The 13,790-nt window shown below is 34.5% G+C and overlaps 1 protein-coding gene and 1 non-coding gene across 2 annotated transcripts; both read right to left on the bottom strand.

Moving 5' to 3' along the window:
- Nucleotides 1–1,198: 1,198 nt before the first annotated feature.
- On the bottom strand, nt 1,199–3,083 carry LOC110991807 (innexin inx2). The gene has a single exon (XM_022257318.2). The coding sequence runs from the start codon at nt 2,974–2,976 to the stop codon at nt 1,891–1,893; it is 1,086 nt and encodes a 361-aa protein (XP_022113010.2). The 5' UTR covers nt 2,977–3,083; the 3' UTR covers nt 1,199–1,890.
- Nucleotides 3,084–6,830: 3,747 nt separating this feature from the next.
- Trnar-ucu lies at nt 6,831–6,903 on the bottom strand. The gene has a single exon. It is a non-coding gene; the product is annotated as a tRNA-Arg (tRNA).
- Nucleotides 6,904–13,790: the final 6,887 nt, after the last annotated feature.

Here is a 13,790-nt window from a genome sequence, read left to right as displayed (position 1 = left end):
TACTACACCCTTATCAAATATGTATTATAAAGTTACATTTAATGATTATGGTGATAGGTACCTCCAGCACGTGTTTATATAATTAACTATAACCGCTACTCCACCATCTTGTTATAATAATTTCCTTTTAAATGATAAAGATGCGATTCGATACTAAAAACACATCTCTACATATTATAAGGTATGATTTTACTTGCGTAGTACCTACTATTATTGGAATACTAGTGGAAAGGAGGAGGAGAAAGTCTACCTTCTTAAAAACCAATTAAAATATAAAAAATGCTCATTTTATTATTAGTTTCTTCCGAAATCTTTACATTGTATTAAGCCTTGTAGTGTTATTTCTTCAAATATTAACTTTGTTCCTTATTCACTTAGAAACATAAAAGGATAATAATTTCTCGCACACTACGAATTGGTACATAATAGATTTCTTTATTTACCATATGGTGCAAAATAGTGAGCTGATTCTGGTAAAAGGTTTTAATAATTTAAAGTACCTATACCTATAGTACATAATATTTTTGAAAGACATCATAAATAGTCAGGGATTATCTTTAACAGCCTCAGTGTTACAACGGAATAGAATAACAAAAAGCTGAGCAATGGTGATTCTAAGAATACCATTATTTGCCCAAGACTCTTCAAACAAAAGCGACCGTGTGAAAGTAGTTTTAAAAACTGGTCAGGTATCAGTTAAGCATTGTCATTATAATTTTTTACATGGCATTTTAATTGTCCATAGGACATACCATTAACTAAAATTAACAAAGAGTTTTAATAATTGTGGTGTCAAAATTCAATTAATATCGATAGATCTAATAACGACAACGGGTATGAATCGTTGAATACAAGATATTTTTAACACAAAAATAAAAGTGGTGGGTATTTTTTTCAAATGAATAACAAAATAGGGTATTTCATTATTAGAAATTCAGAACTAAAATTAAAACAATTGTTTTATAGCGACATCTGTTACAATCTCCGTTTCACTAAGTTTAAACCAGATGGCAGCACTATAAAGAAACGATAACTTGTTGAATTGTTTGAATCTTGAACAAAGAAAAGGAAGTGAACCAATTGTTCGCTTTGTGAATTGTGACTTCAGATTGCATGTCAAATGGATATTGTCGCTGCATGAAGTATCAAGTTCAAAAGTGCAATTATTGTCATGGTTATGTAATAAAACAACATCGTGTAATGTGGCAGTAAATATATTCAGAAAATATCAATCGTCGACTCGATTTCATCAGTATAAAAAGTATAAGTATAGACAAGTTTCAATTACCAAAAAGTACAATATTGTCGCTAACCAATATTAACAAATGGATTTCACTAAAGTTCATTATTGCTTTATACAATATCGAGAATAACATTCGATAACAAAGATATTTAATTAGATAACTAATTAGGTACCTACAACTTATTCATAAGCCAGCCGTTTTCACTCATCCATTGTCACGATAAACACTTAATTTAGATATAATAATTACATATCACAATAAACGTCCCTTCAACGTTTTCGCAAGTAACACACGTATAATAAAAATATAAAACGAAGGCACGAGATCTACCTATGCTACGACTATTATAAACATGCCCTAAAATGTTATTCTAAATGCACGCGTGCACGCACGCATCAGTCTAGTCGGCCGGGAGTATAATCTAACAAAGTTTCAGTAGCATAAAGAGTTAAAGCGGCTCTGGAATATAATGTAATATGGCTCGGCAAAGGTCGTTCCCCGTGTCGAGCCTTAGTATTGGAATGCCGACGCGCGGCCGCTCCCGGCTAGTGCGGGCGCGTTGCAAGCAGGTAGCATAGTTGCCGCAGTGCGCCCGCGACCTGGCCTAGCACACTAACACGTCACTACCACCCATTGTCTGTCCCATCTAAACAGTGTCCTTGTCCTTTCCATCGAATTTCAATGCTAGATCGCCCATTAGCTCTTTATATATTAGCGGGTCGATGTTCTTTCCGAGTTGGTAGAGTACAAACCAATCACCGATTTGTAACTTACGTGCAACCGTTTCAACTTGATCTTGAGGTGCGAGACGGCTACGGGCACGTAATAGGTAAAGGCGGACACGAGGCCCTGCCACGACAGCTGCACGGTATAGCAAAGATATTCCACTTAAAACAGATAAGATAATAAACCAGAACCAGAGGAACACGTATATCTTTTCATTGACAATATTCAAAGGTAATACGCACAGACCATCAAATTTTTGCACGGTTCCCGAGGGACCATATTTGTGGAATGTACATTTTGTTACTTTTGGAAATACTCTGGCCATTGGATCTTCTCTTTCTTCAGGTTCCATTTCAGTAAAGGAAACTACGTCACGGCCATACGTCGAAAATTCGCCATCCAAGAAAAAGTCCATAAAATATATTTGCCCAACAACATTGATAAAGTTTAAAACCTCACAGATAAAGAAACGGAATGCGTAGAAGTTTTGCGTATGTAGATTTGTATGAAAGTAGTCTACCAATAGTTTCTTGCGGTCTTTTTTGCAATCTTCTCCAACAACTGGGCAGTTTAAATCAAGTACTAACATCTTGATGCGTCCTCCTTCCCAAGTTTTCCATAGATAGCGGGGCACGTAGAACAGAATTGCTTGGAAGAACAGCACAAAGCATACCCACTGATAATACTTATGATATTTCACCTCATCCTGGCCATCCACGTGGGATGCGACACCCGGTTGCACTACGTCCTTTCCAACACGTCCCACGAGCCTGTTGGGAATAGTGAAGGTCGAGTAAATCCAGCAATAAGTGTCCATAACAGCGAGCGGTATTTCATCCACAATGCAGTCGATAGGATCTCCAATGTATTGTCTTGATGTTACAAGCAAAGAGAACGTGACTAGGATGATCACGGTGGCTTTGTAGTGAAGTCGAAACACATTGTTGTCGATGCACACAGAGTCGAGCTTGAGAAGGCTCTTAACAGAGCCAAAAACGTCAAACATGGCGGGTGGTTATACCGCTGGCGCGCGGCGCGTCAGTCGCGGTAGTAGAAAAGACGGGCGTGCGCTTCGCCCTCGCGTCGAATGAGGAATGCTGGCGGTAGTGGCTAGCGGGGCGAGGATTGATGGGGGACTCGGAGGGGAGCGGGGGGCGGCCCCCGCCTTGCAGTCGCAGTCTCTCGGATCAACGACACAGCACTGACCCTATTTCGTATATTCGTGGCGTCATCTGGTAGCTGCTGCCGCCAGCTACGCATCTCAAAACAAGCCTTAAAATTACTTGCGGCGTTACACACACCCGACACAATTAAATACGCACTTATCAATTGATTGTATCATTTAACAAGGCGGTTGTAGTTTGATAGTTTTCGATATCGCACTTCATAATCATGTTCGTTTGAATATGAATAGCTGAATCAAAAAACACAAATGAAACCGTGACGTAGATTTGTAGACAAACTTGTCTCGGCTTTCATCAAATCCATAACTGATCAAACCTGATACAATAGTTCATCGGTCTGGAATATTTTCAGTTGTAATTAAAATCTGACGATTGTGATGAGTTCATACAAATTGTATAGAGTATATTTCACATACAAATTGTTAGCTTTAGGTAGTGCAATAACGAACATTATTTGATAGAAAACCGATGGTCGTCTAAATGAAATTACATGATAGTTATCTGGAACGGGACGGGTTCATTGTGTTTGTCAAACAATAATAATACCCGTGTCGACCAAACCCATTTACCAGTTTCAGTCCTTACATCAGGTAAGGGTTGATTCAAAATTTTAACCATTGGCTCGTGTTAATTTTATTTCAAATTAAATAAAAAGTGATTTTGTTTAATAACTTTCTCGTAATAATTGATTAAATTAAACAAAGCATATAAATTAAAAAATGTTTTGTATGCGAGTGTAAAAATGCTGTGAAGCACTAGTTACTTTGCTTTTTATAGACTTTTTTTGCAAGAGAGAGAGAGAGAGATGAGAAAGTGAAGCTCATATCACTAGCTCGCAATCGTGTTAGGTAACATTCGGTAATCTTCATTCATGAACCAATAAAAATTTAATTGTACCATTGTACGTACTTGACCTCGTGTCGTCATGACCCATTCATTACGATATTAATTAATCGTAAACAAGGAACCATACCTAATTGTATCTTGTTAATAGACAAGGTTTTAATCAGTTCTAAGTAAAATTCAATTAAAATAAAAACGAACTAAAAATTGAATTATTTGTCTAAAAACAAAAAAATATTGAATAAGGTATGGAATTGAAATATATCGCTTAATTTCTTTTAAGAAATAATAATTTAATATTTGTATATGTTATAAATACAATTCTCGTGACACAATGTTAGTTACCATACTCCTCCGAAACGGTATGGCCGATTTTTATCAAATTTTATATGCGATAATTAATCATAATAATTGCATATTCAGTAGATCGGAGAATCTGCTACTATCTATTTTGCATACCCCTAAGCGATAGGTCCGCTTCAAGAATTTTTATTTGGATTTTTGACGAAATTTTTTGTTTTTATTTTTTTATTATACAACATAAAAATACATACAACCCTTAATGTTCACTCCTCTACAATTAACCCCTATTTTTTATATGATAGTTAAGGAATTTGATGTATGTCACTAGGGTAGCGTAGCAAAATGTTTCATGTTGGTGTGTACTAAAAGCCAGACTAAGCAATAAGGAGAAACGAAGTTCGCGGAGGCAGCTAGTAATACTATAATAATGTGAATAAAATTATCCTGCTCTGATTTTCATTAATTAGATTTATATTGAATAAGGATATTGTTGAAATTTCTAGTTAAATCAATTTGCTTTTATTTCTTTCTTTAAAAGCTAGTAGACAGCATATAAAGTTTTCTTATTTACATGAGAGTGAGGATCAAGGATGTATGCTTAAGAGAGCTGCTATAAGAATTTGTTTTTGTCGTGGACGTGACCAACACATTTTACATAATAATCGTTGATAAGATACTACAAAGCCAGTGTCGGTTCGTCCAAAGCAAAAACGAAATCTTTTATCTGACTGTTTCATTAGTTATTTATCTTACAATATATATTGTATCATAATTTAACTTTACGATAGTTATGGCAAATATTCTTTTGTCTACCACCATTGTATAATCTTAGTATTTTGACAGCAGTTTATTGTACGAATATTAAAACAATGTGTGTTTTAATATTCGTCGTCGACTTCCATTTTGTTTCAACGGCTACGGAGCGTTGCTTAGGATTTCAAAATCATAATAATATAGAGTTCCTATTTCGATAGCTATTTGATTTTTTTAGTTCGTACTACGTGTCTGAAAAACAAGCAAATTCTTCGGGATAGAGGAAACTGCTGGTATTTAAGGTCTATTATATAAATTTAATTATCAAAGTCCACCAACTGGATTTGTAAAACAATGATTCACTTCCGGAGAAGAATGAATCATTACTAAACAAAACACACATGTTTAATTATACGAAATACTGATACAAGTTTTATGCATTTGTTGGAAAAATGATAAGTCTTCAATCACTAGTTATTTATCCGAACTACTTCTGATACTTTTTAATTTCAAATTCGTGTATATGATTTCAAAGTCCATCCCGTTTTAAATTCTCTCCTTATAAAAGTAATCTTCTCTCCTTAAAGTTTATAACTAATTACTTAAGTAGCACTACTAAATGGGCCTACAGGGGTCTTTGCCTCAGATTACAACCGTTAGTTCATTTTTTTTTGATAGAGAAGTAGGTAGGCCAACCTTCTGTCTGACATAAGGCATCGATGTTTCTCACGATTTTACATTTTGCATTTATTGTAAGACCAAATACTTTGCATTTACTCAAGTATTTGGTCTCTTACAAAGAAAATTTCAACGGTGTACAGCTGCGAAACAGGTATAAGAGTCGCAAATGCATCTCTATTGAGACGAGTGCATCAATGATGTGGTTAATTTATTTTATTTTACATCACCAATTATAATTATTATATAGCGATGGTACGATTAATAAACAACAGTAGCAAGTCACACATATAGTTGTTTTATCGATATTTAGGTATCAAAGACAGCTTATCTGTGGTATCTTGTGTCGGCAATACCCTGTCAATTCAAATAATAAGTATTTATTTTGTTTCAAGGTTCGCTGACGAATTCAGCTTATCATCAAATCTGATTGTACCCTTGGCATAGTTTACAATTTCAAAGCGTAAAAGATGCCAATTGTCATCTGTCATAGAGAATATTAGGCTAAATACAGATAATTTGTTAATGACAACTGTTTTTTATGCCATTTCAGTGCAAATAATAATTTTAAAAATAGAATGTAGTGTATGAAAATGGCCTCTGCATAGCGGTATCTTGATATTACATAGGTGTTTTTAACGTCTTTCTTATTCGCCTTTCATATTTTTAGGAGATACTTAATTATTAAATACACGGTCTTCAATTTTGTTAGAAAGCTGGCTAAAGGTCCAGCCACTCCTGCAACCAGCAGTAGTACCATTGCACCAACAAGAAAAGTGAAACAAATTTTGTTGGCCTAGTGGCTTCGCCTGCGACTCCCATCGAGGTCGTAGTTTCTATCCCCTGCTGTGCACCATAGACTTTCATCTGAGTTCATTTCACATATTCGCTGAAATGGTGAAGGAAAACAACGTGAGGAGACCGGCAAAAGTCGACAGCAGACACAGGATCTGGCTGATCTGTGGCTGACCTACTTACCAATTAGATGACTGAAGATACCGAAAAAGGTTGTAGCGCCACTGATTTCACAATTTGGTTTTATATATTATAAAAATATATTAGCCAAATCAACACAGTAGTTAATTTTAAATTTAAAAAACATCCCTGGTGGGGATCGAACCCACGACCTTTGGATTAGAAGTCCAACGCGCTATCCTCTGCGCCACAGGGACCGTGAGCCAGGAAGTCAAGTTTTGAGTTCGCTATTGGTTTATTAATAGTTGAGACTATCTGGCCTTTACAATATATACAAATTATATAAATGATTTAAGCATTATTAACAGCATCCTTCTGTATATTATTAACGATCTCTTGATATATTAAATTAAAATCGTCCCGACAGATAACACAGCACTTAGATAATACGCCAAGTAAGATTAATATTGGAATTATATTAAGCAAAATTCGCATGATTGCATCATGTTTTTTTAAAGATATTGTTTATCGAATTGTTCGTTTCCCTTCACAGGAAACAAGTCACGTACGACGAATTCTAATAAATATGAATAAGCATTGTAGAAATTCAATACGTGAGAACCAGTTGGGGGACTTTTTGCTAACTTCAAAAGTAATTAAGCACTGTATTAAGAATAAAATTAGAACCCAAATATCGTATATGCAAATAGAATTATAAGGATGGAATGTGAAACTTTTGTATCATTCATATAACTATTTAATAATATAAGTAGCTAGCAGGGATGATTCTGACATGCCTAAGTTTGGCGGTGAGTCTCGTTTCTGAATCCACCGCTAAAGTTTAAACTTTAAAATATAGTCAGTCGCAGAGCCAGGGTAGTCTTTTTTAGGTAGTCTTGAAGACGGAGGAAATATTTTTTTATTTTATAGAACAGGGGGCAAACGGGCTGGAGGCTCACCTGATGTTAAGTGATACCGCCCCGCCACCCATGGACACTCTCAATGCCAGAGGGCTCGCGAGTGCGTTGCCGGCCTTTTAAGAATTGGTACGCTCTTTTCTTGAATATTTAAAGAATGTTGTAGTTTTAAGTAAAATTCTACTGACATTGACAGGGCTACACTGATGCCAACTTCGGATCCGCCTTTAAATATTGTTCTGATCTGTGAATCATTTAAAGACGTTAAACAAAAAAAAATCTTTGCTTTTGTGGTGATTTAATAAGGAAAATGAAAATGCTCATTCATTCCCATTCATACGTGACTTCAGGTTGTGGTTAAACTAAGTTGCATGAAACTTTTATCTGAGTCATTTGCCTCATGCTGGATAAGAGAATTTAATAAAACTGGTATTACACATTTAAAGAAGGGCTTTACGGCCACATCAAACTACCAGAATAAACTAAAATCCTTTTAAAGAAATACCCTTTTTTACCGGATTGAAGCACTTTTTTACACGTAAAGCACGCGAAACGTCGGATATATTTGAAATTATGTTAAATAATTATAAGTTTACAATAATACATAGCTTCAATCCGGTAAAAAAGTGTTTTCTTTAAATACGTAAAAGCTATCTTAATAAAAGACAAAACTAAAATCCTACTAACCATACATAGATATAGTGATTGCTATTTTAGTATTAGGGAGAATCTTTGTCTCTCAGGCTGTCCTACCCGAGATCAAAACATTTTCTAAAGAATTTCCGAACCAATTCGACTTAAACAAGATTTGAGCGTACCAATTCCAGTGGCCAAAGGCCGTTAATACATTTGCGCACGTTTTGGAAGTGTCCATCACTTAACATCAGGTACTCTGTTTGCCCTCTGTAAAGTGTGTTAGGTATATAGAATTTCTTCTAATTTCACTGTAATAATGTCGCAGCCAACTTGCTTAATTAGCCGTTCAATTAATATTCTAGCCTTTAAATAAACGGCGCCGTTTAACTAGCGGCCTGAAAGTTATTCAGCCGTAGCGTTTGTAACAACATATTTTAAACTGGCTGGTTAATGCTTAGGCCATTTGTACGATCATGTTACAGAAATAAAAAAAGCTAAAATATCTTGTATAAGATTTTATATTTAAAAATTGTGTACTTATTAGTGTTCTTACCTTTACGATTAGTGTCACTATACTCTTCTATGCTATTATTCCTGAAAATTTGGAAAACTTCATCAAATTTGTTGTTTGCTGACGCTTTCTTGACAGTTTGTAGTAGGTGAAAGTCTTTTCAAGTCATTTGCCTAGCTGTTTGATCAACTGGCTGAATTTCTTTCAGGCCACTAGTTAAACGGGGCCGTTTAATTAAAAGGCTAGGCTGTTAATTTAACGGCTAATTAACCTAGTTGGCTGCGACATATACAGTTAAAGAAATCATCGAGAAAAAACTTGTCTTTCCCGAAATATGTCGACGACTGCCTATTAAAGTAGCTTTTGGAACAAAACTGCACCACAAATTATATCATTCTAATAGTATTTGTGTAGACAAGAATACTAATTGTGCGGTAAGGCATTACAACATTTACTGTATCATTGAACAAAACTATTTAAAACTTCGTGGTAAGGTTACCCTACAGGAAACTAAAGGTCCCGCACCTGCAAGGTTCCCTTGGGTCCGCTGCAGTTTTCAAGTTACAAGCCTACTCGTTGCCTTTACTAAAAAAACCGTTACATATGTTTCTGTGTCAAGCGTGATGAATAATTGAAAAGGTGTTTTCGAAAACTTGACTTGTATCACGTCGCCACCGCGAGCGTCAAAGTATAAGTAAATATAACCAACCGCATTCATTTGTGTAAATCGTAGCTTTATGTCTAATATATATAATATATAATATAATAGGAAAGACACGTCTGCGGCTGCAATAGTTTAGAAATATAATGCGTATTATTTAAAAAATGCATTTTAATTTGATAATCTGAAGGAAATTAAGAAACGTCTACGTATACAAAACATTAACAACGATAGATAAATTTATTGTAGCGACTCACTGAGTAATCGAATCTTAATCTTACTTATTAATTATCAATAACAAGGATTATCTACCAATCGATCATAAGTTCTATAAATCGATCTACAAGTGGAGAGATATCACTAGCAGGGCAGCAGAACCTTACAGTGACGTGACCTTCAGCAATGAAGAATACGACTGAAAAGAGAAATCGATCTACACCCGCCTTTTTTTCCCCAAAGACCACGAGAGAGAGAGAGAGCACAAATTTCCACTGGCTACGGTTCTGACATACCTCTCTCGCTTGACTTCATTTTCATGACATACCAAAACATTGTAGGTACATATTCGAGTTATTTATTATTTTAATAATACTCTTCTCCCCTACCATTCTGTCCAGGGACGTTTTCTATTTCTTCAATTTTTACTAAAAAGATACAATATACTAAATCCAATCAAATCAAATCAAATCAAAATTTATTTAGTCACGTAGATAACAATGTACACTTATGAACATCAAAAAAAAGAAATATTAAATGAATTTAATTTTACATTTACTGTCAGTTCTCAAATCAAGGGCGTAGAACGTAAGAGAAGAACTGGCAACAAACTATTTCACGAATTATGTGTTGTGTGACGCGTCTCGCGAGATATGCCCTGGCTACATCGGTAATCTTTTTATTTAGAATATTCAAGGACGAGCCGGGGCGCAATTCCTTGCGAGACTCGTTCTTATTCATTACCACTTTGTTGCATTTAAGAATATAGAACAATACAAAAAGGGTACTGGCTGCCTTATCGCTTTCGAGCGATCTCTTCCAGGCTCAAGAAAGTTATTAGAAAATGTTAGGTAATCACAGCTAACTGAAGTTACAATAAAATATCCACATTTTGTGCATTATGGTTGGATATTTTAATCACTATATTTTTATACACATATACTCCATTCGAAATAATCTCTAAATAGCAATTTCCACGCAAAGATTTGATATATCCACGTGTAAATCGAAGTACACACTACTAGGTCAAAGATAAAATCAAAAGTTCCGACATTTATGAGTGAAATAAAAAGTATCGCAGGTGACAAGTTAATGCCATTCACAATTTGACGTTTTTTGATAAACATGATGAAAGAAATTATGATAGAAATAAAATTGTATTATTTACACTATTCTAAATTAAAAGATATTAATTTTTTTCTGCAATATATTTGTCCTGACCAACCAATGGGGCAACATAATAGATCAGAAGTGACAATAAACGACCCAATTAATGTTTTAGAACCGATACTAGACAGGCTTAAAGATTTTTACTGTTGTATACCAGTATTACCTTCATGACATCTCAATCACTTGTATATTTTTTTGACATTTATTAAGTAAATATAGTAGCTAACTAGCATAATTAGGCTTTCGGCCATTCGTACGATAAAGTCATTTTTTTGCTGAAAAAAAGATGAAATTTATGACAATAATATTATTTATATTTGCATATTAAAATTAAATTGCTTGAGTCAAATTCACATTATTATTTAACAATAATGCAAGTAATAATGCAGTAAGCTGATCATGACTCTTTGGAAATACCGTCAAAGCTGCGGTTTGTGGACGGTATAAATATATAGTTTGAAGAGTATTGTTTTGGCTTTAAGAGTGGCAGAAAGTGGAATTAAATTAACAGTCAACAGGCTAGACTAGTAATAAAACGATCGATCCAAAGAAAAACACTTTTTAACGGATTATAGCTATGTATTATTGTATTTAAACTTATAATTATTTGTACATAATTTTAAATTTAAACCGACGTTAAAAAGTGTTTTTCTTTAAATGTGTAAAAGTTATGTTAATAAAAGACAATACTACGATCGATCCAAGTTATTTGCCTAGGTATTTGATTAACTGGCTGAACATATATTTTCTGATTAAGCTGGCTACGACATAAACACCAAATATTATCGATATATAGATAATAAGAGGTAAAAACTCTTTAAATCATTACCCTAAAGAGGATTATTCTGCAACAAAGGAAATGTACAATTCTAATATAATATTTGAATACTAACTAACCTCCTAATTTTAATTTATCACGAGGGGCCTGACATGTTTTAGACACGTATCAGCCACAGAAGACCGTTAACATAACCTTTAACCTTCCGACTCCCAACATTGGGTTCCGTGAGCCTTTTTTTTAATGTTACAGGAGGCAGACGAGCAGGAGGCTCACCTGATGTTAAGTGACACCGCCGCCCATGGACATTCGCACTGCCAGAAGACTCGCAAGCGCGCTGTCTCTTCACAGGATGTGTTCTTCTTTAGACTATGCCATTAATATCGACCCCTTTTTCGCACTACTCTACTGCTACATTTAAGAATAAGTTAAAACTATTAATGTAACCTAAGCCTTGTATCTCTCTTCTTTATTATAGCTACTAGTTTATTTGTCGTTCTCCTAGTAAAAAAAATTTGTGCTGTCGTGCTTTGCTTTGTATTATATTTTTTATCAGTGAAACTTTTTTATGGATTTGTCCAAAGTAATTTTATGTATTTTTTTCCTGTATAGGAATGTATCTGTTTAGTTTCCTTAATAAATAAATAAACATACTTGCAAATTGATAAGTAAAATTAAAGTTTAAATTAAGTTAAAGGTTGTAATGCCCCTGGGTAATTTTTATTATAAAATTAAGTACCTACTTCAATATCTTAAATATAAAATTTCTAAAAGTCACTTCACCTATTTGTTATTGATAAGAAATACAATGGTTTGCTTTTAACAATTTTCGCTAAGCGTTTCGCGATGTAATCTTTATGTGTCTCACTTAATTATCTCAAATTGCAGTTTATCGAAGTGCTACACGATAACTCAATGTTATTGCAATATCATTAGGTATTAAATATATAGGATTGTACCTACCTGTAGTCGTATATGGATCGCAAACTTGGGCGCCTACTGAAGCGCAGCAAAGCTACAGGTGTCTAATCGATTGAACGATGTATGATAGAGAAGAAAAGAAGAGACAAAATTAAGAATACAGCGTTAAGAAAAATCACTAGGCAACAGAGATTATCTGTTGCCTAGTGATTTTTCTATAACTTATAAATAACTATAAATAAACTAAAGTTGGAATGGGCAGGGCATATCGCAAAAGGAACGGAAAAATGGGGCACAAAACACTAAACTGGTGCCCCTTGGGCACTACATCAAACGAAAAAGAGGGAAACAACTTAGAAGGAGGATTGAGCACAATAAAGAAACAGCAGACACATAGGCAGAGAGAGGCATAGTGTAGAGAGGAATGGCGGGATTTGGAGGAGACTTTTGCCAAAAAAAGGGCACACAGATACACTAGAAGATGATTAAAATGGAAATGTGTTTAAATGTAAATGTATCTGAATAAAGGCTATTATTATTAGAATGGGTTGACTGAAAGACCCAGTCTTTAATTTTTTGGTATTATGCTTGAGGGTTTCGCGCTATTTTATACAAACCGACTCTTCCAAATTTAAATCAGAATTGCCGCGGAATTACAAAACATATACGTTTAAACTAATGGTTTCTTTATCACTGAGGTATTAAAAGAACCGGGAAGAATATAGCGATGTCGAGAAATTATTGTATATTATGTACTTTCATTAAATCATGTGTCTATTCTCGTTGATGAGGCCAGAGGTAATAATTTAGTCATACAGAAGCCATTAACAATGTACAAAAACATGATGAACAAAAACACCTCTAGTGCAACGACCCTTAATAATCTTATGCGCGAATTAAAACTAAAAAAACTCAATTATGATCTAGTCTTGAGCAGAATATAATAAAATTCTCTAAAAATATCGCAAGATCGCCGATACAACCTTCGATTAAACTTTCAATAGTTTCGTAAAGTAATCTTTGACACCTAGGTTCATAGATTTTTACGCTAACTATGATCTATGACTCGTAATTGTGTGTGTTGTTTGTGACTTACGAGAGTCACGCTTAACGGTAGGTTTCTAATGCAGCCTTTACTTTTTCTTTGAATAATTAAGGACAAAGAAAATAGTATGAATTACACGATATTACCAGGGGGTCTAGTCAAGACAGCTTAAAAGTAGTGTATGTAGAAAGTCGAAAACTAAATTTGTTAAAGTTGGTACCAACTGACGACACTAGCTGTCATTTTCATACAAATTTAGTTTTCGACTTTCTACGTACACTACTGTTAA

Source organism: Pieris rapae, chromosome 2 (genome assembly GCF_905147795.1).
Source record: "Pieris rapae chromosome 2, ilPieRapa1.1, whole genome shotgun sequence".
Taxonomy (NCBI): domain Eukaryota; kingdom Metazoa; phylum Arthropoda; class Insecta; order Lepidoptera; family Pieridae; genus Pieris; species Pieris rapae.
This window is presented reverse-complemented; position numbering and strand designations above follow the sequence as displayed.